This window comes from Motacilla alba, chromosome 2 (genome assembly GCF_015832195.1).
Source record: "Motacilla alba alba isolate MOTALB_02 chromosome 2, Motacilla_alba_V1.0_pri, whole genome shotgun sequence".
Lineage (NCBI taxonomy): Eukaryota > Metazoa > Chordata > Aves > Passeriformes > Motacillidae > Motacilla > Motacilla alba.
In genome coordinates, this window is record NC_052017.1 from 53,098,008 (window position 1) to 53,121,910 (window position 23,903).

Sequence of the window (23,903 nt, forward strand, 5' to 3'; positions counted from 1 at the left end):
ATATAGGTTTTTTTTCAAGACTTCTCCACTATAAGCTTTCCACAAGTCATTGTAACAGACACAGGCCATGCACAAACATGGCAGTCACAGACCAGATTTCACTACAGCCAAAATTTAAAACACACTTCCTATTACAATATTTCTCATACCAAAATACAAGTGCTGTTTCATTTTGAGACTTTCCTACACCTCTGTATATAGAATACACGTATAATGCATAATTGTGTATATGTGAAAATCACATACTACAAACTGTACTGGAATTGGATTTTCCATTTTACTTCTTCAAAATATGTTCCATTTCTTAATCCACTCCCCTTTAGAACAGAATACACTTTTATAAAATTCCTACAGGCCAAAACATTGAAAACATTTGTAATTCAGTACAAGAGAGCTACTCTTGACAAAATTAAAGGCTTGGGTATGGTGGGGTGGTGTGGTGTTTTTTCATTGCACAGATTTTAAAAATTGAAGTAAAAATTTGTCTTGAAACACCAAAGCCAGGCAACGCACATTTTCAACTTAGCAAGAGAGGCATGAATACAGATGAATTTCTGATTCAAAGTACAGTTTAATTTTAGATGTGTTCATCAGGTTGTTTCACTTTCAATGAATTGGCATTTTTAAATGTAAAAGCACTCCATCGTAAGATTTCCAACCAGTTTTAGTACTTATTTATAGACACATACAAAATTTAATTCCTCTCTCTTGTCTGTTAGGAATTACTTCCAGAATTATCATATTGCCTTAGGCCTTCAATCAGTTGCTTTTCAGTTGCAGAGACCTCTACATGTAAAAACCTCCCTATAGTATTATGAACATGAATATAATTTTATTTGTCTTGGGACAGCCCTCAATATACAAAAGTATATTTCAACAAAGAATAACAATTAATATATGGTTCTATTAAAAAAACAAACAAAATAACCCCCAACCAAAATCAAACCCAAACCAGCTTCAAAACCTATACAATTAAGAAAAAAAAAGACACAAAAAAACACCACCAAAGCAAAAACACCCTACACATTTTATAACTTTTGCTCTTCTATATGTTCAAAATACTGAATGTAGAAGCTTTTACCAGATGCTGGGAAATTTTTTTGCCAGGATGCATACAAAATGACTTCCAAAATAACAGGCAATCTGAGGCTTCACGAAAAAAAATAAACTACCACCTTCATAAGTTTTCAGAAATAATAAACTTAAAACATCAAATAATTCCCAGCTATCAGATATTTCAATACTCAATTTACAGTGACCTTTTTTTCTGAGGCATATTCAGAGAAATGGCTAAAAGAACTGTAATGGCCTTCTGGGACAGGAAAACTAAGGTTTCAGTAAAAAAATGTTAAATTAATTTTTATAGTGATGCAAAGTCAGGGAAGGGTTGTTAAGGGATGGCCTCTTGCCACAGGGTGGAGTTTTGTTATGGTATCCTTTTAGAGTCTGCAGGTGTTTGGCAGGAGCTGAAATCAGGGCCAGCTGTGATATTTCAGCTCCGATATTTCCCTCCCCATATTTCTCAGAAGTGATGCATCAGGCTGATGTCTTACACCTGATGTACTCAACTTGTGTGGTATGACTGGAACTGTTGGGGGGGGGGAGGGCACTGCATCCACTGCATGGTTTTCATTTTATTTTCAGCTGACAACATTCATATAGTAAAACTCATCAACATGAATGGATTTAATGTAGTAAAACACCAGATTACAGTTTATTGAACTACCCATTTTTTTCTGAGTTGTTTTGGTGCTTCCTGTATTATGCCAGCTATTTAATTAAGATAAGAACACTCTATAAAAGAATGTTGAAAGAAACTACAGTGCAAAAAAGGCAAGGGCAATCTTCTAAAGAAGAAAAAAACACCTTCAGTCACCTCACTTAACCAGCAAAGATCTTTGTCCTTGCATACTTAGCTGCAGTACAGTGCGTACCTGTTTTTGTTTTGTTTTATCTTTTGGGAGAATTTGAATAGTTTCTATTAAAAATGGTATTCTCTTTTAAGTTTGTTTTGTTTGGAAAGCTTCAAACCACATTCTATTTCATACACATATTCCCCAGGGTATGTAAAATGGGACCATACTGAGGTCACTCATAAGATTTTTAAATGTTTTAAGAATTCTTTTAATGTTTGTACTATCTTGGCCTGGTTAAAAGAGCACTTTTTTTAAAAGAGTTTTTAAAAGTTTCACTATATAAATTTTCATAGTCTATACTGTTCTATTAAGCATTTGTAAGAACTTTCACAAACATTGCTTTCTCCCTCACATTTTTAAGAAATTCATTCGCCTAACTAGTCAATCTCCTTTTTCTCTCAGCCATTTTATCCAAATATGCACAAGTACATGCGTACATCTCTCCACAGACTGATTGTCTTACCAGTACAAATGCCTGTGGTATTCATTTTAACTTAACAAATGAATAAAAGATTATAATCAGTGGGAAAAGTGGACATTTAACTCCATTCATGGAAAAACAGTATCACCTGGCACTCCAACTGAGTAAGAAATTTCCTGGGTTTTGGCAGCTCACTCGGAGTACGACTGAAGCTGTTAATGATATTAGTGAAATGTCCTGGGATCAAAAAATATGTTGTTTTATCTCAGTTTGTAGAAGGAGTTATATAAGCCACTCCCAGCCTTCAGAGCTCTGAGGTCCTTTTAGTTAAAATAAAATTTGAAAGCACAACCAACCTGTAGCCAATCCAGTTCCATTAGACTATTTCAATCATCTCCTGTAGTTGTCTTTCTCCCACTTCCTCACACGTGCTTCTAGCCATCCCTTGCACACAGCCCCCTCCCCAGATTTCTGTCTTCATCTGGTACCAGCCGAGCACCCTTTATAGCATTACTGACAGCTGAGCTAACATCCATGCAGTGCATCTTGGTCACTAACAGTGCAAGACTACACTGACAATGCAAGGTGTTTGCATTATGGATATAAAAATCCAAAGATGAAGGAGGAAGGTAATGGCAATAAATGAAGCAGATAAAATGTTTAGATCCAATCTTGATAGTAACACACAAAAAGGAAGACGTTAGCTAAGCTTGTGTGTTATCTATTAGAATTAGATACGAGTAGGGCAAAATTGAGCTATCACTGGGTTTGATGCTTTTCTGGACTCTTTGCAATGGTTGAGAGCAAACGGTGATGAGAAGCAGTTAACTGTGCTATGGTCAAAGAGTGTTATGTAAAATTAAAGAGTTTAACATGTCATGCAGTATCAGTATGCATGGTTATCATACACAAATTGAGTGACATCTTTCTTAGAACTGTATTTTCTGATCAAAACTGAGTCTGAGAAAACCACATTATAATGTCAGCACTGGGAAGAAGTATTACGAAGTTTTCATACTTGATAAAAATCTGAGTTCAGGTTTATACATAAGAAAATGGGTGGATTGATGAATAGGTGGATAAAGAATTGGTTGGATCGTCACATCCAGAGGGTATGGGTCAATGACTCAGTGAGACATGATTTTAGTGACAAGTGGTGTCCCTCAGAGGGGCTTACTGGGACCAGTGCTATTTAATGTCTTCTTAAATGACACACAAAGGGATCGAGTGCACCCTCAGGAAGTTTGCAGATGTCACCAAGCTGAGTGGTGCAGTTGCCACACCTGAAGGATGGGATGCCATCCAGAGGGTCTCTCATATTCTTGAGAAGCGGGCCCATGGGAACATCACAAGGTTCAACAAAGCCAAGCCCAATGCTCTACACCAGGATCAAGGCAACCCTCAGGATCAATATGGGCTGGAGCATGAGAAGATTGAGAGCAGCCCTGCTGAGAACAAACACAGGCTGGGTGAGAGGTTGGACATGAGGCAGAAATGTTTGCTTGCACTCCAGAAAGTGAAACGTGTCCCAGGCTGCATCAAAGGAAGTGTGACCAGCCCATCAAGAAAGTGATCCCCCCCTTCTACTCTGCTTTCATAAGATCTCACCTGGAGTATTGTGTTCCACTCTGGGACCCACATTACCAGAAGGAGCAAGCTGGAGGAGTCCAGAGGAGTGTAGTGGAGATGGTCAGAGGGCTGGATGGAGCACCTCTGCAATAAGGAAAGGCTGAGAGAACTAAGAATGTCCATCCTGGAAAAGACAAGGCTCTGGGGATTCCCTGTTGTGGCCTTTCAGAACTTAAAAGGGGACTGTAAGTATTTTTAGCAGGACCTGTTATGATAGGACAAGGCTTAATGATTCTAAACTGAAAAAATGGTTAATTTAGATTAATTATAATAAAGTTTTTGCAATGATGGTCGGAAAACACTGGAACAGGTTGCCCAAATGGATGGTAAATGCCCCACCCCTGAAAATATTCAAAATCAGGCTGGATGGGGCTTCTGAGCTACCTGATCTTGTTGAACATACCCCTGCAGATTGCAGGGTTGTTGGAGTAGATGACCTCGCCAAGATCCTTTCCAACTCAAAGTTTTTTATGATTCTATGAAAAATCTTACTGTGATTAGAGTATGTTCTTGTTGGTGGGTGCTGGTTTTCTCCTATTATACCTGGGATTTCATAGTGCAGAGGATACCTAGATTACCTAGTCTTTCCAGTGATAAATTTCTTCCCCAGTCAGACAGCCTCTGTCTTTTTTTCCCCCCTGCTTCCTTTGAACTGAAACTATCTGTGAGAAAAGGCTTTTTTCAAAAAAGAAATAAAGGAAAAACATGCAACTAGGCACAAATATTGGCATTGAATTTCCAGTAGCAATGTCTGAGTGCCACATATTTCAGAGAAGGATGTAGAAAAGAAGACTTTAAAGTAGTTTCATGAGGAAGAGATTAGCATGCCCCTTACAGAAAAATATTTCAAAAAACATGCCATATCTAACTGCATATCTACCATGATACCTTTTATTGATAAGCTAACTACATCAAGTAATAATCTAACACATATATATAAATAACATATATATAAAATATAATATTATACAGGTGAAAATGTTACTTAGGTGAATTCTAACAAGAGCAAGGTAGCCAAGATAACCTCTTTCTCTTTTGGGAGGTCATAGCCCATGACATATAATGTTTTAGAAACAGTCTCTTTCAGAGTTGACTCAACTTCTTAAAATTCACAGCATCAAAAAAAGCACAGAATATTTTTCCAATGTTGCCCCAAGTAGAGCCAAGTCTGAGTAAAATACTCTTGCTGTATGTTCTTCAAAGCCCAATCTTAATCCCTTGGAAAGTTATGAAGTGAAAAATTTGGCCCATGCATACTTTACAGCATGATACTACATCATTTTAAGGAGAAAGAGCATATTTATTTAACAAAAAAATATTCTTTCCCTGCAGTCACCTAACAAATATTATTTTATGCCTGTAACATATAATAATATTTATAACAAACATTTATTATAAATATATTTCTTTATGACAGAGATTGCTTTGCCTGCTCTTATTTTCCCAACACTGCAATCACAGTCACAACAAACACTTCTGACAGCAGACATGGACACGTACAAAATCAGAGTACCAAAACAGTCATTGATTGATCATTTTTCTTCAATTCTCTTTGGTAAAAATCATCTTAGAGGAGATTCATCACACACTAGAACAGCCATAAAATATTCAGTTGCAGTTCTCAAGACAGTATAACTCAGTTTATCTTCCTTTAACCCTTCCTAAGCCAGAGAGTCAAAAAGCAGGGAAGGCATTAGGGAACATGAAGATAATTATAAACAATATTTTTATACTTTAGTATCTGGAGAGTTATATTAAGCATAGGTGTAATCCATTGCGACATTTAAAATGGATACAGAGATTAACTGTTTTTAGCTACTGAAACCACCAGGCCAAGAAAAGGTTAAGATTCTTTCTTTATAAGGATTTTGTGCTTCATTTTTCTTTTCCCAGTCAAAATGTTGCCCATTTTTTTTCAAACAGAACTGGTTTTGGTTATCCATACACTATACAAAAAAATTAGTTCTTTCAGGGCCCCAAAAAAGGTGCTTTTCTGTATATTTATGCAATAAAATCCAATTACATACTATATTATGGTTTCTTTCTCTATTTTACCAGCCAGTTTTGAAATATAGACTCTCTGCCTGAGACATGGAATACCTATGGTTCAATTTGTTGTGACAAAATCTGAGTTCCCAAGTATATAATTCATTTAAACATCCACATTTATTTCTTAATATGACCTACTATTAGCTGAAACTCAATCCATCATGAACCTCTCAAATCCCATTTTAAACTAGCCAAAATCAGGTCTGAGTGGCAGGAGGAGTGATCATTACTCAGCATTTGTAAGACATGTAATAATGTACAGAAGAGACTTAGTGAGGACCAACCTGAGGATCTGAGAACACTTGCTGCATGTTGTTGATTGGGCCATATGGAACCCCACTCCCTTCAAAGAGCTGCAACCACTCGATTGTTGCTTTTTCTGAAAACCTAAGAGCACATAAGAATAAATGTGGTTTAAACACTGTACATTCAGATTCTACAGAATGTATAACGTCTCCCTTCTCTTTCACTGCTTCCATACTCCATTGATTTCTTCCCAGTAAGTGAATAAAATAACAAAAAAGTACTAACTATGTTCTTCAGAAATGCAAAACCCAAAGACATAGAGGAAAGAATATCTCTGAATGAACTTCTGTTTCTATCTTATCATCTGAAGCAATGCAGGAATGATGTAAAGCTAAATTTATCATCAGTTTCAAATAAGGATCAATGGGTTTCCTCCCTTCCTTAATTTTACTAATATGCTTCAGATTTGTTTCCCGTTATGTACATATTTAACAACAAAAGATATAGTGCAAGTACCATACAATACTGCTCATTAAAAGCTGATGTAAAGCACCATCAAAAACATACATCAGGATTAAAAAAACCACATTTTTATGTCAGATAACAAGACTGATCACCTATTTATTTGTTGTATCCTAAGAACACCCAGTTCAGCACATATATATGGTGCTTGTATGCTGGTGAACACATTGCTCCAGGTCTTTATATCACATACAAAAAGCTCATTTTATTTCTTTCTACTAGTGGTACTTTCTACTAGTGGTACTAACTAGTACCACTCTATTTCCCCTGTTTTGCTAGATAGATTTTCTTTCCTCATCTGCCTACTGAAGCTGCATACATGAAGAAAAGACACCGTTGAAGCAATACCAGTCACCGAGAGATGGTATTTTCTGCAGTCATCTGGGATCCCGAATCAAAGCTGAACTTACTTGGAGATAGTATTTTAAAGTTCAGGAAGATAAACACCATAGAGGTCTACCAGCTTATTAGAAATCTAAGACTGACTTCATGATATACCCAACACTGAAAAGAAATTAGATGTGATTTAAAGACCCGATGGAAACAAAATTAATAGTAAGCTTTAAAAGGGACACTCAGTTACTGGTATTCTATAGCTACCAGTTTGCTGTTCCTTAATAGTAATTTGGAACAACATCAGTAACATTCAGCTTTACTTCCAGCACAAAATGTGGATGGCACTTTCTCAGAGCTAGTAGATTTATTCCTGAAGTCAACAAGCAATTCCAGAAGAGATGGCAGGAGCAATAAAAAAGAAAAATCAAAATAAAAGGCCTTAAAAGCGCAACCCTAAATTGTAGAAATGCATATAGAATCACAGAAATTTTGCTTAACATATACAACTCCACTATACATTGAGTCACTCACAATGGTGTAAATGAAGAAGAATATACATCTTGAAAATTATTCAGATTTACCACAACATCAGGAAGTAGCCTACTAGTTATAAGCCTACTGGTTATACAGATATAGATTATAGACACTCCTGTTGAAAAGACTTCATTTTCAGGCTATCCTTTAAAGGCAAAAGTTCTGGTTTTCTAGACTCAGGAAGATATTTATAAGCTCTTTCTTAAAAACAAGCACAGGATCATAAAATAGCAGGACTTATTCATTACTAACTGATCAATTGAATGTGATACCTACATACATCCTCTGTCTATTATCCTCAAGGGACACACAGTGTTTCTTATTGAAACTGAAATTCTATCTAACCATGATGTGGAATAGCTTCCTTTATTTGTGTTAAAGAGAGGCTGTTGAGAACATCTTGTTAAGCAAACTGTTTAAAACCAAAACAGAACATCACCACTGCCAATAAAGGTCTAGTATTCAGATTTCGAGAGCAAGAGCATGGAAGTATTTTGCTCATTCAACTATGTTTTATATATTGAAACATCTGCTGTACATCATTAAGGGAGAAATACTGTTTCAAAATAATATGATACAATATAAGCCATGGATTAAAAAAATGTTAATTTTTACCTCTGATGTCAGCCGTACAAACTTCAATTCATTTTTTCACCAACCTGTATGTATTATTCCCCCAACTAAACACAATTTGTGATAACACTTACACAAATAAATACCATAATCATTACTTAAAGTGAAGGGCTGATGTTTAGGTTGCTAAGTACCCACTAATAACATGTTCAGCACTCCCAAATAACAAGAGAAGACCCTCAGCAAAAACTTCCAAGAAGTAGAGAACTAACATTCTCTCCTGAAAATGAAAGCTCTGCCAGCAGGAATTTAGAAGGTCTGGCCAATCCTTTTTCCTCTTAACATAATTTAAAATGTCTTTCTATGTTTTTTCATTGTTTTTAATAAATATCCTATTTGTATATTTTTCAGTTAAGAAAAAATAAATTATTTACTTTCTTTATGTATACATATACATAAACAAAATCACTGTGATGGAAACACATTCAAGGCTAAACAATGGTTGATCTTCCAAACCTGAGCTAGTAGGGGAAAAAAAAAATCCAAGACTGTAGAGCATCTGAACTCTGAAACATGATACTTGCTAGAGCATCTTTACCTCAGAGATACTCAGTGACTGCAGGAGAGCTCAACACTGCTCACACTACAGCTTCATTTCTTTTCAGAGGAGTCTCTTTTCCTATAAAATGTTCCATCTGCCACACATATATATATAATCACAGAAATGCCCTCTAAATTACCTGTGATTTATTTATAGAAATGTCTTTAACCTGTAGCTTGGATTTCTGCAATTACTATCAGTATTTTAGAAGTTCAAAAGGATTTGCTTTTTACTGTACTACTTTGTGGTATGAAGTTTAAATTCAGGCTCTTTCTGGAAGCACCTCTGAGAAGGGAAGGATACATACCCCAGTGAAGAACAAACCCATTGCTAGGACATTTACTGCAAAGCCTGAACTGAGGCTTACTTCCTGAAGAGGTCAAAGTCTCCATGATGTCTTATTTGCATTTTAAGCAATACTCTAAGCCTCCTCTGCACTAAATTTCACAGCACTCATGAAAATACTAAAGTTGCAGTATCGAAATGAGGCATCAAATTCCAGAACATTTAACATTAAATACATTTCATGCTTTAAAATATTTTAAGAATAGAAAGTGTGGCATAAGCTGAACTAATTGAAATTGGAAGAAATCCAACTAAATATATTTTTCTTCAATTAGTAAATCTAGCAGGCATCATTAAATGGAAACATCTTAATTTAAACTATACACTCAGCAAATTCATCCAAAAAAAAATTACAGCACAATATAAGAAAAAACCTCTAAAAGGCAAAAAATTAAATATAAAATAAAAGAAGTTTTACACCTTGATTTCTTACATAAACTGCAGGCATAGTTTTGCTTCTTGAAAAGCAGGATCTACATTCCCTTTTGATTTCTAACAAATTCTAATTTAAAGAAAAAAGTAAGAAATGCATCTTTACACATAAAAAATAAAAATAATGTCTGCTTGATTTGTGCAAGTTATATGAAAATGCTTTAATGTGTTCATATATTTTAATAGCACTTCAGTGTGTTTCTAAGTTTCTCATCCTGATAATTATTAAAATAAAATTTGGTGGTTTTTTAAGCAATATTTTGTCTTTCAATGAAACAAAGACTTAAAAAAGTTTGAATGAATCCACTTTGTGTGTATTCCATTTTCTGTGTTTCCTAGGAAACCTTCAATCCTTGCTGCATCCTATGTGGAAGGGCAAACATGTTTCCCTAATGGATAAAAACATCCAATTCCACACAAAGTTTACACACTACTGAAGCAAAATACTGCTTTTTTTTTTTTTTTTTCTATAGGAAACCTGTGGCAATTAATTTAAAGAAGTAATTTGGATAGCTACTAATACAGATGGAACAGCAACCTCTAGGATTAGTAAATGCTTTCTACATGTGGTCAATCACAAAAAGCCCCTCTGTTCTTGCTAAAGTCCACAAGAGCATTCCTGTGTTTTCTAGCACAGCCCAAATCTGCATCATTGTTAATAGAACAAAATGAAATAAAAACTGTCTCTTCACTCCCAAACACCTACAGTATTTTTTCTCTTCACTAGCAAACACCTCTTTAATTGTAGTTAAATGAGTAAGAGAGTTGGTACAGTTTCTTACAGTAGCATCCATGGAAGACACTATGCAAAACAAAAGCCCTAGAAAATATTTGTCTGGAAAATTCAAAGAACAGATGATTATCCTTTAGTGTACAGTGACTATGGAATTAGTGCTTTCAAAGTGAATACTACAGTATTTACTCAATAGTGTGTAAATATCTCTGTTAGTGTCTACTCTTCTGCTACTGGTGAATCACAGGGAAAACCACAACAGACAAAATATTAAAATAGTTGTGATCAACATGATTGTACAGGTTTTGCTGAGAGATATTTCAAATACTTTAAAAGATGTCACATATAGTAGATTATAAGTGGTAGCTACATGAAAAAATACTATCCCGACATTTGCAGGTACAACAAATTCACCATGAAAATTCTTTTATATTTCTATATAAATAGAAATATCTATATAGATAAATATTGTTTATTTATAGATAAAGAAAAAAATATTGCACACTATAAATATTGTTACCGGTTTTATAGAATTATTAATAAATCTTCACCTTTATGCACTAAATCTGCGCCAGAGGTTAATGGGCTTTCTCATTGCTCTATCAAGATTTGCATGCTGCTTTAAAACCATGCATAATTTTTTACGGTATGGCATATCAGACAGAAGGAAAAACTACTATCTTGTAAAATGTGTTTCTTATGGCTACTGAGTAGTTACTCCAGCATGTAAAATAACTAGTTCTTTTTGTAGTCAGATAATGTTAAGCTACACACATTAGAAATATACAATTTTTCTCCAACCTTCCTCTGTTTTACCCACGTACAAAAAAAAAGGGGCATAACTTTATAGTTATGACAAAAGAAGTGCAAATTAACCAAAAATCAGCTAGGTAAACACACATCAATAAAAGCACATTGAGAAGGATGAAAAGCTGCATTGATTTTGTTGCTGGTTTTCTTTTAACCCAAGGGGATTAAGGAACTAACAAGGGTCAGGTCAAACAGTCCATTTAAAATCACTGATTTCAGTAGCCTCGAGTTAGAAATACAAGTCATCAGAAAAGAGATGGCAAGTTCCTTTTCAAAAAGGATCTTGAACTTCACAGATATATGAAAATCTTAGAAGATTACTAAAAGGTAAGAAAAAAACCACAAAAAATACACATTAGCTTACCCAGTCCAAAAATCAGATGCTTGAGACATTTTAGATCGCTCTCATTTGTATACACAGAAGTCAACATAAAATAGCAATTTAAAACAAAGCTTTTTAAAGCAAAATGTGGCAACTTGTTAGTCAATGTCTACACAGTACCTCTAGGTACTGATGCCAAGGTAGGTAACCGGGGAAAGTAAGCCTTACCAGCTGTGCCACACTGAAGTCAATTGTCTTTCAAACTTCAAGCACCTGTCTCGCTGAAGCTGTAAACAACCATATGCTCATGCCTGTAATGTTATCAAGTGACTTCAGTCAGCAAGGCTCTTGGCTTAGAAAAGGAAATGGTGGGGATAGGGAAGGAGATTTACAAAGATTGGGTGTGTCTCAACAAGTGTGAATTTAACAATGCTTCTCATCAGGCAAATTAAACATCTTACAATACTCTTTTCCCTTTAGGTGTCCTCCTCTTCTGTTAGTAGGTGGAAACCATTTAGCAACGACTTTATTAACTGAGGATCAAGTTCCTCTGTGTTTCCTTCCTGCTCATTCCTTTTCCCCTCACATTTACATACGCAGCTGTAGTGTACCGTAAAGCATAAGGGGTTTAAAATATAAGTGCTAGGAATAGAAGTTCCATTCTGAATCATTTCCAGCCCTAACACTTCTGAGTCTACAATAATTTATTTAGAGCTCCAGGAGCACTAATCATACTGAATTTATGTGTTCTTCTTTATGTGAAGCTGCTTCAATTTAAAGGCTGAGGGCACGTATGCTACCCGCCTTCCACCTACACCTATACACCCCCACACACTCTGTTCCATTTACAGGTTAATTTCCCAAAGTACCTTGGAGCGCACATTTAGCTGTCCTTAAAATGTGCCTACATTACTGAGGTGCATGGTGGGATTAATGTTTGAATTCTGGAGTAATTTGAAGAAGATCATCAGATTAAGCCCCTTTTCTCAAAGCAGTTTCTTTTAAAAACTGGTATTATACTACCTTTAGCACAGATGTAAAATTTCATGCGCAGTCTACATGTGTGTGTCTTGACATATGCGTGCTTATATCTACACGTACAAAATAATCTGCATTGTGTCTGGTACTATTGTGTTCTAGTGGAAGCAAAAGTAAAAGTGAAAGGGAGGTGGGGGGGAAGAGAACAACAATTAAACATGGTTCTCTTGTTTGTGAGTTAGATGTGTAAAAGGTTTTCACTGGAAACTTTAAAACCAGAGTGCTCTGTAGTCTGTCAGTTCTCACATGACCTGGGAGTCTCAGGGGCTACAGTGGTAGCCATTGAACCTGACCTCCACCCAGGTAGGGTCATTTTAAATTGACTCTTGGCACATACACAAGAAAGAAAGGCAGAGGTAATTTGCTTTTGTCAGAGTTCTGCTTTCTTGTCATTTGGGGGAAATGTAACCTAAATAAAGAGGCAGATACAGAAGGCACTAAAACTTTTTTTTTTCTTTTTTTTTTTTAACAGAGTAGATGTGCAAATGCCAGCAGTGGGAGGACAAAGAGGAAATAAGATGAAGAGGGGGAAGGGGGCCTGTACAAAGTAGAGGAAGATAATGGGAACAGGAAAAAAACAGCATAGAAGGAAGAGGACCAGAGATGGGAAAGGGACAACACCACCAGTAGCAAAACAAGTCCAAAATGCCCTATAGGCCTATATCCTTCTTCCCTGTGAATATCCTATGAAGCAGTGGTCCTTGCAGCATTTTACTCATTTACCCATAGACTACGGAACTAAAAGCACTTCATGTCTCAAGGTGGAACTGTGTTCTGTAATCCCTCCTATTGCTTCGGTATGAGAGCAGGCTCTCTCAGAAGCAGCATGCCACTCCACAGGGGTTTGCCTTCCCATCACTTTTATTGACATCCGGCATTCTCTGTGGATATGTGAACTTATCCTTCCTTATTTGCTCTCCCTCTCCACCTTTCACTTGTGCCCTACAGATGGAATTGAGATGTACAGAGAACAAGCTGGATTGAAGAGTTAAGGACAGGCATGCTTCACTCTTCATTTCTGTCAGAGAAGAAAGAGGATGAGGAAATTCTTTCTGAAATGAATGGAGCAATTCAAACCTTTCAGAGCAGTTGTTTTAAGTTACATATATGTCTGAAGTCATATTCATCCCCATCTTGTAGTCTCACTCAGTTCAGTATATCTGACTTTGATGAATATATTATTTCACACCCTTCTGAAAAGTCTTCTGTTTAAAGGTCAATTTCTTCTAAGTGCTGCATGATCCTCATGGTTACCTGGCTGCCTTGAAATCTGGCATGGTTACCACAGGTGGTGAGTAGAATTATTGATCTAAATTAGAGGTCACATGAGCCAAGAATTCCCAAGATAGAGCCTTTTTCTTTAAAAAAAACAGCATTCCTTAACATTGACCAATTGTCCCAATGTTTCCTTTGTGCACACATCTAAAAATTGTGACCAAAGAGTCTCAGTTGCTTGGTTTTTAGCAAATAAAAGCCACCAAGTGTCTCTTTGGTATTCAGAGTTCAGATGCTTTCAAAAATTTCAGCTCCACACATGAAGCGAATTAAATGCTTGAGACTTCAGGGAGTTATTGACCCTGTGAGCAGGTCTAAACAACTTCTATTCCTATACAAAGCCTGGTGAACCCTTTTTCTTAAGGGTTACTTTTTCTTACTTTTTCTTAAGTAAAGAACTCTTCTTTTTGCACTTACTGAATGCTCAGAAGTTAGAAATTAATTGCAGGTAGTTAATTTTGAAAATTAAGAAAACATTTAAAAGACAAGGTGAAACACAGCTCCAAAAACAGTTCAAAAATGAGAAGGGCAAGGAAAGACAGGTAGATAGGTCAATGGAAGGATAGATAGGTCAATGGAAACCTGCTCTAGGCTCTGGTGGAGCCTTGGTTTATTAGGATTAGAACAACATCAAAGGCTTGAAAAAAATATATGCTTATATCGACTGTGCAACAGCAGTGCTATATGTAAGCAACTGCAGAGTACCAAGCATCTGCTTTAAATACCAATGACTTGGTGGAAGAGAAAGGGTGAATAAACTGAAAATGGCAGCAGGAGAAAAGGAGTGGCTCATCTTAACAAAACTACTGTACTTCACACAACTGTAGTTCATTTGCTAGACTGAGAAAATCAATGTCTAAGAATATGTCTTCTAAGCTGCTCCAGCTTATATCTCCACAAATTCATTTTAAAGTGAACAGCAGTGCACACACAAGTGAGTGAATAGAAGGGTCTGCAGGTGTTTCTGTCCAAGTAATGCACCTTAGGGTTATATTTTCCATGTGCTGGAAGCTGTAATACTATCAAGCAATCAGTGAGTAAATTAAGGTATTTTTCAGTGAAATTCTATCATTACTATTTTGTCATTTCCCTTCATTTCTCAAGGGTTGACATTTTTCAGCACTGAGAAACTATTCATTTTATTCTCTAAGTAACTTCAAAAATAAACCACGTACAATTTTACAAAAAAACTGTGCATGAGTGAATTAAAGCAAAGTTACCATGGAATGTGTGTGGAAACACATTCAACTTCCATTAGAATACCGAAGGTGTTTGTTATATCTGTGGTTTTTTACTGATTGCCAGATGAACTCACAATAATATGACATTGCAGAATACTTTAGAAATGTCTACTCCAAAAGTGTGTATACATTTACATACTTGCATGTAATATGCAGAAATTCAGACTAAATTATAATAATAAAACAGAACACAAACTCTGAGGAAAAGAAAAGACACAAAGCAGTAATTAGAAGAGCAATAATGTAATTTGATTAACTAATAGCTACAGATATAAAAACAAATTGTAATTCTGGCAATTCAAAGAACAACTGTTCCTTGAACTCTATCTCCTTGTTCAGACATTGCCCATAAGAAGAAAAAAGAAAACATCCAAAATTAACCAGAGGCAATGAGCTATCAAATAACTGATCTATGGATGGCAAAATAGCCTTCTCACAAGGTACCAGAGCATATCAGATAAATTCTATACTAAATGAAGTCCAAGTAATAAGTCAACATGAAGCAACTTTGAAACTAAAACTATGCATCAATAATGTAAAAGCTCAAAACTAGGTCAAAAGATAAATTATGGCCTTTCAGGAGCAAAACTTCTAGCAAGAGTGGCCTCATTTGCACTATCACAATCCATTTGTTATAAGGTAAAAGAAGAGTTACAAAAGTTAATCAAGGACTGTTGCACCATAATTATTCAAAAATGCATTCACTTGGTACTTTGTTTTTTCACCAGGGGCAGAACATCTGAAAATAGAGAGGTAAGACAGAGACAAAAGTACAAGTGCAACCAGAAGAGATAAAATAACTCTCTACACTCTTTAATGACTCATGATTCTGGTTCTCAATATCCAAAAAAAATGTGGGATTGAGATTGGGGGGTGTGGATGTGCTACTGAAACTCTTTTTCTTGGATGGAATGAAAAGGGAAGACATCTGACTTAATGCTTCTAAACTCCCCCAGTAAAATTGCCTCAGTGATAACTGTTATACATTTGTTGACAAAGACTAATACTGGCCAAGCGTCAACATGATAGTATGACTTTTCTTGAATAATTAACCACCTCCTGTGCTCATCCCCAGAAGTATGAGGTGCTGCCAAAGCCACCTTTGGGAAGGTTTACACAGATTAGATTTTCTTTCATTACATAAATTTATCATCCTCTCCATTAAACAGAAGAGCACTCCACAGATATAAGGCCTTCCCAAACAGAATGAGGAAGATAACTAAGCTATTTTAATCTCTCAAATAAAAGATTTTTGAGTTCTCTCTTAAAAAAATAATTAACTATTTAATAGGATGATTCCCAAACAGAAAACTAAACACATATTCTTTTGATTTCAAAAGGAATGGCCCAGGAAGAATTTGTGGCACAGAGTACTACAGTACAGAATCAGTAGTAAGGGAGAAAAGCAAGTGGAACTCCCCTGGATACAGAAACACTCATTGAAAACTTTGAAATCCCACAGGAAAAGCAAATTATGCTCCAAGCATTTTTTCCAGGTGCTACATTCATCCAGGAAAGCAGAAAGCACTGGTTTCACTAAAATCCAAGTTAATGTTAAAGAGAAGTTAAAATGGTTTCTGAAAACCTTAATCTGTCATCTGGCTTCTTTAGTTCACACTATAGTCTGTGTGCAAAAGGCAGACTATTTAACATCGGTAAGCTTTTGCAATACCTATTATAAAAACTAGAGTATCTCAAAAGAGTAAAACAAAATTTTCATATGATGAGGGTTTGTTATGCATTACTACATGCATTAAAAGATTAAATGTAGATTCTTCCCTTTTAATTAACTTACCGGGTTGATAATATGTCAATAAGTTCTTTTCTGTTCTGGACTCTGAGAGTATTAGTTTTGTATCTGGAATCTTTACTAACTTCAGGCAAATTCAGGATCTAAGTAAAAATAAAGGTAAGTAAGAAATGTGCTTGACAGGAGATATGTATATGTATGTATATACGTGTATATATATATATATATATATATATATACACATATATAACAAAATAATTACTGATTTTTTAAAAATAATTGGTTTCCAATAATTACTATTTATCAATAATTTAATACAAAAATATAAAAAATTAATTATTACTTCTTTTTGTAAAAAGCCTCCTGTTTGATGTAACATAATAAGTAAAGGAAAAAGAGAGAAATCAGACTGAAGATCCAAATCTTAGCTAACAGCTTTTGGGAGTTGCCAGGAGAAATTCTTACCATAGAACACTAAAAAAGTAAGTTATTAACATGGGGATGGATAGATGTGTGGGATTATCCTGCACTAACTTATATTTCACAGAATAAGAAATACATCTTTACTTCATACACTAGATGGAGAAAAGATATGTCTAAGATTATTTCTTTCCACTTCAGTAATCTCTGTCAAAAAGGAAAAAAGAAAAACAAAAGATTTTTTTAAAAGGTCTTTTTCTATTGAAACACCATTGGTCTTTTTTATTTTTTTTTCCAAAAGAATTAATAAAGAAAAGTAGTGGTATAGCCTCTGCAAAAAGGAGAAATACATCCTCGATGTGTAACTTCCACCTGCCACATTAGAATTTTAAACAACGTGTGAAGACCATGTGTATTATACTATAAGGAGAATTAAATATGCAGAAAGAGTCTTAGAATTTTGTACAGGCATTCATTAGAAAAAGCAGCTGTGTGGAAAAGCAATATAATTTACCTATTTTTGCCACAATGACTTTCTGTAGAATATAAATAAACACAATTAAATGTGTTTTCTAAAAATACACCAATTACATCAGCTACAGAGAAAGGCAGCAAAGAATCTTATAAAGAAAGAGACTGTCACATATTCTTCATGTATTTTTACTCACTAACACACACTAAAGCTCAGTTTTTCTTATGATGAGTCTAATAATCATTCTAAACATGCTACATTTTTATAGGGCCATTTCCAAGATGGCTTTAAAAAACAGACTCAAATCTGAAGTTCCTATAACCCATCATTCTATTTCTGCCTGTTGTCTAATGCTTAGGAAGACTTCAAGAACAGGGCCAGTACATACAACACTTACTTAATATTCATCCAAACTCCAGTCCTCTTTTGATTAGGACATTTCTGAGTTGAAGGTGTTTTCTATATATTTAGCAATCATCAATGGATTTGTTTTATTAACATGTTCATTTGCTCCCTGAATCCATATGCTTGTGTATATTGTGTTACACACATGTAAGTGGGTGTCAAGTTGGTGTCAATCTCTCTGATATCTGCTTCAAACATAACATTCTACTAATTCTTCTGACACTGCTTTAGACCAAGGCCACAATCATTTAATGACTTCTGACTTTGCTCAAGTGAATAAGGAAACAGGTTCCTTTACAAGTGAATAGCTGTTGATGACATAAAACCTCTAGCAAAACAGATATTTCAACAGATATTTAGAGATATTAAAAACAGATAGTCATCTTTGAGATAATTTTCACCTAGAGTAACAAAACTAAACATGGAAGCAAGGTATCTGTAAGTTATGGTAGAACAATGGTGGTGTTGCAAAACTTTTCTGCAGATTTTTATCTGCAAGGTAACATAAAACATCAATCTGGCATCTCCATCAATACTTAATTCACAGCATATTTTCTTTTCCTTCTGCATTTATAAAATCCAGTTTATGGAAATCACAACATATCATAAATTAGCATTACAAAATTGCTAAATTTTTCTGTTTGGAAGTTTATCAATACTGTTGGCATCCCTTAAAATTATTTCCTTAATACTGCTGGTTTGAAGTTACAAATCACTGCTTTAGGAAAAAAAAACTTGTAAGGTTGTTCAAATTAAATGATGGTGAATACTTATGTGAGCTTAAAAAAACAAGAAATTAATCAGAAAGCTATGGTTCCATTTGATGTGTCATATGAAAAATGATCATATGGAGTTGCTCACTCTGCTGTTTTAATTAATGTTACTGATTTCAGCTTTAACTTAATGTCCATCTGGTGTAAAGCTGCATGTCTATATATGTTCTTCTATTTTTTTTTTTGTGACTAACAAATGCACACTTGAGAAGTTATTCATTAATGTACCATTCATCTTTCTGCATCGTGTTGCCAATGTTATTTTCTTTATTTCAGTGCGAACGTTTAGAATGAAAATAGTGCTGTCTATTTGAGGCCTTGTTCAAGCTCTACGTGCACACTCAGAGCTTACACTCTCTGTGTTTTGTGTCCTGCAACACTAGCAAATCTGTTTGAAATATCCCTTGTTGTACACAAAACTTCAGTCTTCGGAAGAGCCTCACTCAGTATTCCTAATCAAACCAAATCAGCCACAGGTCAGGATGTGCTGTTGTAACACTTGACCACAATGAAATGCATTTCAGCCGGCAGTGTTACAAAGTTTTTCTTCAATTATCTGAGTCCTCAAGCAAGCTACATTAGTTGTCACTGATTTTGAAAATATCAGAGTGAATTATTCCAGATTTTTGTTTCTGCTTGCCTGAAAAGATACAATTGAAGCAGAATGTTTGCAATTGTTTACAGCTTGAGCCAGCTGTTACATCTCTAGAGTATGCGCCTTCAGGACAACAGCTTCCATACAGCCTGTATTTTCAGCACAAACTCGGCTCAGAAAGATTCTCTAATAGCAATTCCATGTTTGAAATAGTTCTCTCTGTATTCACTGAAGTTCACTAGGGTGTTGCAGGCCTTCCTGTAATAAACATCTTTTCCCTTATTGACTTTACCTCTTCACACTGTTTTAAGTTCCAAATCACCTTTGACTTAGCCCAGAGCATATCTTGAATGGGTATTCATTCCAGCATTCCACTGACTTCTTCATCATTTTATTTTTGGGCAATGTAACAGCCCAAATCCATACCTATAATATCCTGATAAGGGTAAAAAGCATTCTTTATAAAAACAAATATGATAACTGGTGTATAGAAAAATCTAACAATTACTCAAAATTTGAACTACTTTTTCTGCTTTTTTAATCCCTTTGAAATATAAGCAATCATCATATTTCCATGCTCTGTACACCTTATATTCAATTGTAGGAACACCAGAACACATTAATCAGGATAAAAAAGAAAAAACCAGCCTGCAGACCAGGGCTAATATTAATCTCACTTAATATTTATCCTATACATTCTGGGGTAACACAAACCATTAAAATCTTGCTTCATCTTCCGGGGTCCCATTCACCCTTTTATGATTACAGACAGAATATGTAGCAACAAGGCACACCGTAATTCTCTCAGCTGCACCCTAAAGTCAGGTAAAGTGCATGGTCTAAAGATTTAGTGCCTGCTTGCTCACATCAGGATGTCAGAACCTACTGAGATGGATCTTCCGCTCTGTCTTACTCAAGGATTGCAGGATGATAAGCATTTGCTACATTATTCTTCATTTTAGATGATAAAGCACCAAGAAGACATTCACAGCTATATTCTGGGACACTCTGGAAATATTTCCTTTGTGAGATAATGAGTCTTTGATAAAAGTGAGTTGTGCCAGGTAGACACTTATTCAGCAATTAGTCTTCCTTCATATTAAGATAATGATGACTGTCATGGTCAGACACCTTTATGGAGAAAACCCACTGAGCAAATTTTGAAGAGGTTAAGAGCCAATTCAAAGTGAAAGCAGAACCCCTCCATAGAGAGGTGTGGATACATACCCCAAATTGTTCTAAAAGAGAATCAAGACAGCACTGTTCTCTTACTACATATTCCAGTTATTAGTGGTGAACTTCCACAGAAATATGAAATATCTGACATGAACAAATGGAGGAAAATAATGCTCAGTTTCCTGGGTGTCATTAATTTATGTTAATATCCAAGTTCCTAGAGAAAAAACACAATGGCCAAAATAGCTAGAGCTGTAATTTTTTGAAATGTTGTCTAATGCTACATGCAAAAATTCTCTTGTCCCATCTTACATGTTACTGGGGTCTTTTATTAGGAATGTTGATACATTTCATTTAGAACATTTTTTTTAAAGATTGTTCTTCAACATCATGCCTCTGCACCACTCCAAAATCAGCCCAGAGTCCTGTAACATTTCTTTTCTAAGTCCACAATTTTCTCAGTGAGCACAGATCAGCACATGCTAGGTGCTCTAAAGGACGATGAGCTTAGGTAATGATTTAAGTAGATGTAGATTCAATCGGATGTGCACAGACATCAAAAGGAGCGCAGTACCTAAAAGTTTTAGAACTGGTGTGTTCTGAACTCAGAGCCAGAACAGATGCAGGGTTAGAATTTATACTCACCACTTATTTCCATACAGACAAAAAAATAATTAGGAAGAATCAGCGTCTTAATTTTCCTAGTGAGAATGGAAACTATTACACATTTCTGTACTCTTGCCTAACACACCTTGCACACAGTGACAAACTGATGATCATTTCCAGCTCCCACCACGATGTAGCCATCCTTGGTCTTAAATGCCTGGAAGAACAAAGAGAGGTGATAAGCTGTAACTAAACTGTAAAATATTAGCACACCTTTGAAGTGAAACTTAGTAAATAATGTTCAAATGACTTCCTTAAACATTTCCATTCAGACCCGTTCTCTTGTTCTATAAAAGTGGCTCAAAGTCATCCATTCACAAAGATGAATGAGGCCCTTTTTGAATTTTTTCCCCAGAGCTGAGAAGTTATCTTGTTTAATAGTTTATTTGCTAAATATGTGTCATGAGCTACCCTTAAACTTAATGCGTCCCACATTTACAGAACTGAGGATTACCATGATAATGTTTACTTGCCAGGAGGTATTTATTCAGCTTCACTCTTAGCCTGACTCAGAGCAGACGTCTGCACTGAAATGTTACAGATCCTGACCAAACACACCAAAAAAATAATTGCCAAATAGTAACTAAAAATTAGCAACTCCCACGTGAATGAAAGGGATAGACTGTGTCTTTACAGCTCTTCAGCTGGAGATAAGGCTATCTCCTTAGTCAGTAGTCTTAAGATAGATCTCATGGAGGAAATGGGACTTCTTGTCCAACTTTAAAGATGTAATTTTTACTTCTGACTTCATTACAGTAGCCTTAGTGGCGCATTTCATGATGAACACAACATTGAACTGGTAGGACACAACGGCTTTCATTTCAGTCTAAACCATCTCACTTAGATTTCCACTGGAAAAAAGAAAATCTGTAATTGGCAACATCCTCAATTTTTTCCATTGTGGGGTATCTTCTAAAACTGGATAATGCAATTCCTCTTTTCTCCACACTTCTCTTTTGTACAAAGGTGTATAATTGCAGTTTCAGTCATACATAGTACCAGCCCAATTTTTGAAAACATTTAGGAAAAATTCTTTCACCACTAATTTGACTTCAATGTACGAGGCCAGTGCACTAATGGTGGCAAGAACTTGCAATCCTTTCTTGCAGAAAGAAAAACTCACCTTCCATTCCTAGAAATCTTCTTTTTTTTTTTTTGTCTTTTTTTAATGAGCTATTATGTCCTCATTTAATGGTGTGAATTTTCACAATAAATTTTGGTAAAATAACACACAAATGTGAGTCCTGGAATGGAAACACTTTAAAATTCTTCTCATGCCACTGTGGCTTATTCTTCTTCACAGAGAGCAATATGCTATCTCAACTTGCAGTCTTTCATATAGATACAAATACGTTCACTAAGAATCTTTTACCATCTGGTCTAGTCAAAGTTTTAAAATTGCATGTGGACAATCATGTTATCTGATGTGGACAATCAAGTTACCTGCAATGCAGGTAACTGTGCATCAGAGTTAAAATATCACCTGTTTGCTCTTTCTATGTTTCATTTCATGGTCAACAGTATTGTCCAGTCATAAGGTTTAACAATTTATTTTTCTCACATTTAATTAAGTAGTTCAGTCTAAGATAGCAAGCAAAGATAAAATTCAGCAAACAATTAGTCCCAAGCATGCAAGAAAGCACTACTGACTTGGCCTCAATATACTAAAAGTTTAATAAAATACATCATATAAAGGTACTACATACTCATGCTGAGAAGAGCAGTAAGTAAAGAAAAAAGATTGGAGAAAAGAATACGAGAAAAGATTTGTATGCGAACACATAAACATTTCTTATCTAAATCAGTTCATAAAGACCTCAGTCTAAAAAAAAAAATGGCACACCCTGGTAAAAAAATATGTAAGACTCTCCCTCCCAGTACATGGCCTTTAGTGGGAATAATTAAGAATTAAAACTGAATAAACTTACCACCTTTAGTTACAGGCAAAATCGGTTTTCTGAACACCCTGCCCAAATCATTATTTTTCTTTGCTGATGTTCAGAGTTCCAAAACCAGCCTCACACAAGTTACACAAACTATGGGTCAAACACTGTATGTATCAGTGTGCATATATAACACAGAATAATTTTTATTGGTGCAACCATCTACTACTTCCTGTAAACACAAATCAGAATTCTTTTGTACATTCTTTTAAACTTCCAGTCTGGATGCCTGCTACAGCTTACTAAGTATATGTCATACGTACAGATCATCCTCCTCAGCACTCCAAAAAGTATTTATATTGGTAGTGTGGGCAAATCTTAGACAGTTTATTATTTACCAGCAACTTCTGTTGAGACACACGTCTCTGTAAGAAGGCTGCAATCACACAATAGCTGCATACCACGTTGTAGCATGCATCTGTACCCACTGGCTGCCCATGCAGCAGCGGAAGTCGATCTAAATTTAAGGGCCTGGTTATTAGCATGTGTGCTTCAGTTGCTTTGTGGAATGTGTGGGAAAACTGATTATTCTTAATTGCACTGTATGTCTAAAAAGCTAAAATAATAATCATGTCATCCTTACACAACAAAAATGGTATCACAATAAATGCAGCAGTGTCTTTTTCCATGAAGCTTAACTCAAATGTCTTCAGCTGCTATTTTAAGCTTCCCATTACAAA

The 23,903-nt window shown here is 35.4% G+C and overlaps 1 protein-coding gene across 20 annotated transcripts in view; it reads right to left on the reverse strand.

The window, feature by feature from the left end:
• The window catches only part of SUGCT (succinyl-CoA:glutarate-CoA transferase), a 319,512-nt gene that overhangs the window by 176,261 nt on the left and 119,348 nt on the right, over positions 1-23,903 (reverse strand). For 14 of the 20 annotated variants that reach the window (XR_005255716.1, XM_038127213.1, XM_038127210.1 and 11 more), the window contains 3 exons: positions 21,366-21,437; positions 16,819-16,916; positions 6,300-6,402 (listed from right to left, as the gene is read on the reverse strand). Coding sequence is in view for 14 of the 20 variants with exons in the window: in XM_038127213.1 (XP_037983141.1) it covers positions 6,300-6,402; positions 16,819-16,916; positions 21,366-21,437 (273 nt within the window). In the remaining 6 variants the exon portion in view is untranslated. Of the gene's footprint in view, positions 1-3,945; positions 4,051-6,299; positions 6,403-16,818; positions 16,917-21,365; positions 21,438-23,903 lie in introns of those variants that run through there. The other 6 variants (XR_005255720.1, XR_005255717.1, XR_005255721.1 and 3 more) reach the window with 3 other exon arrangements.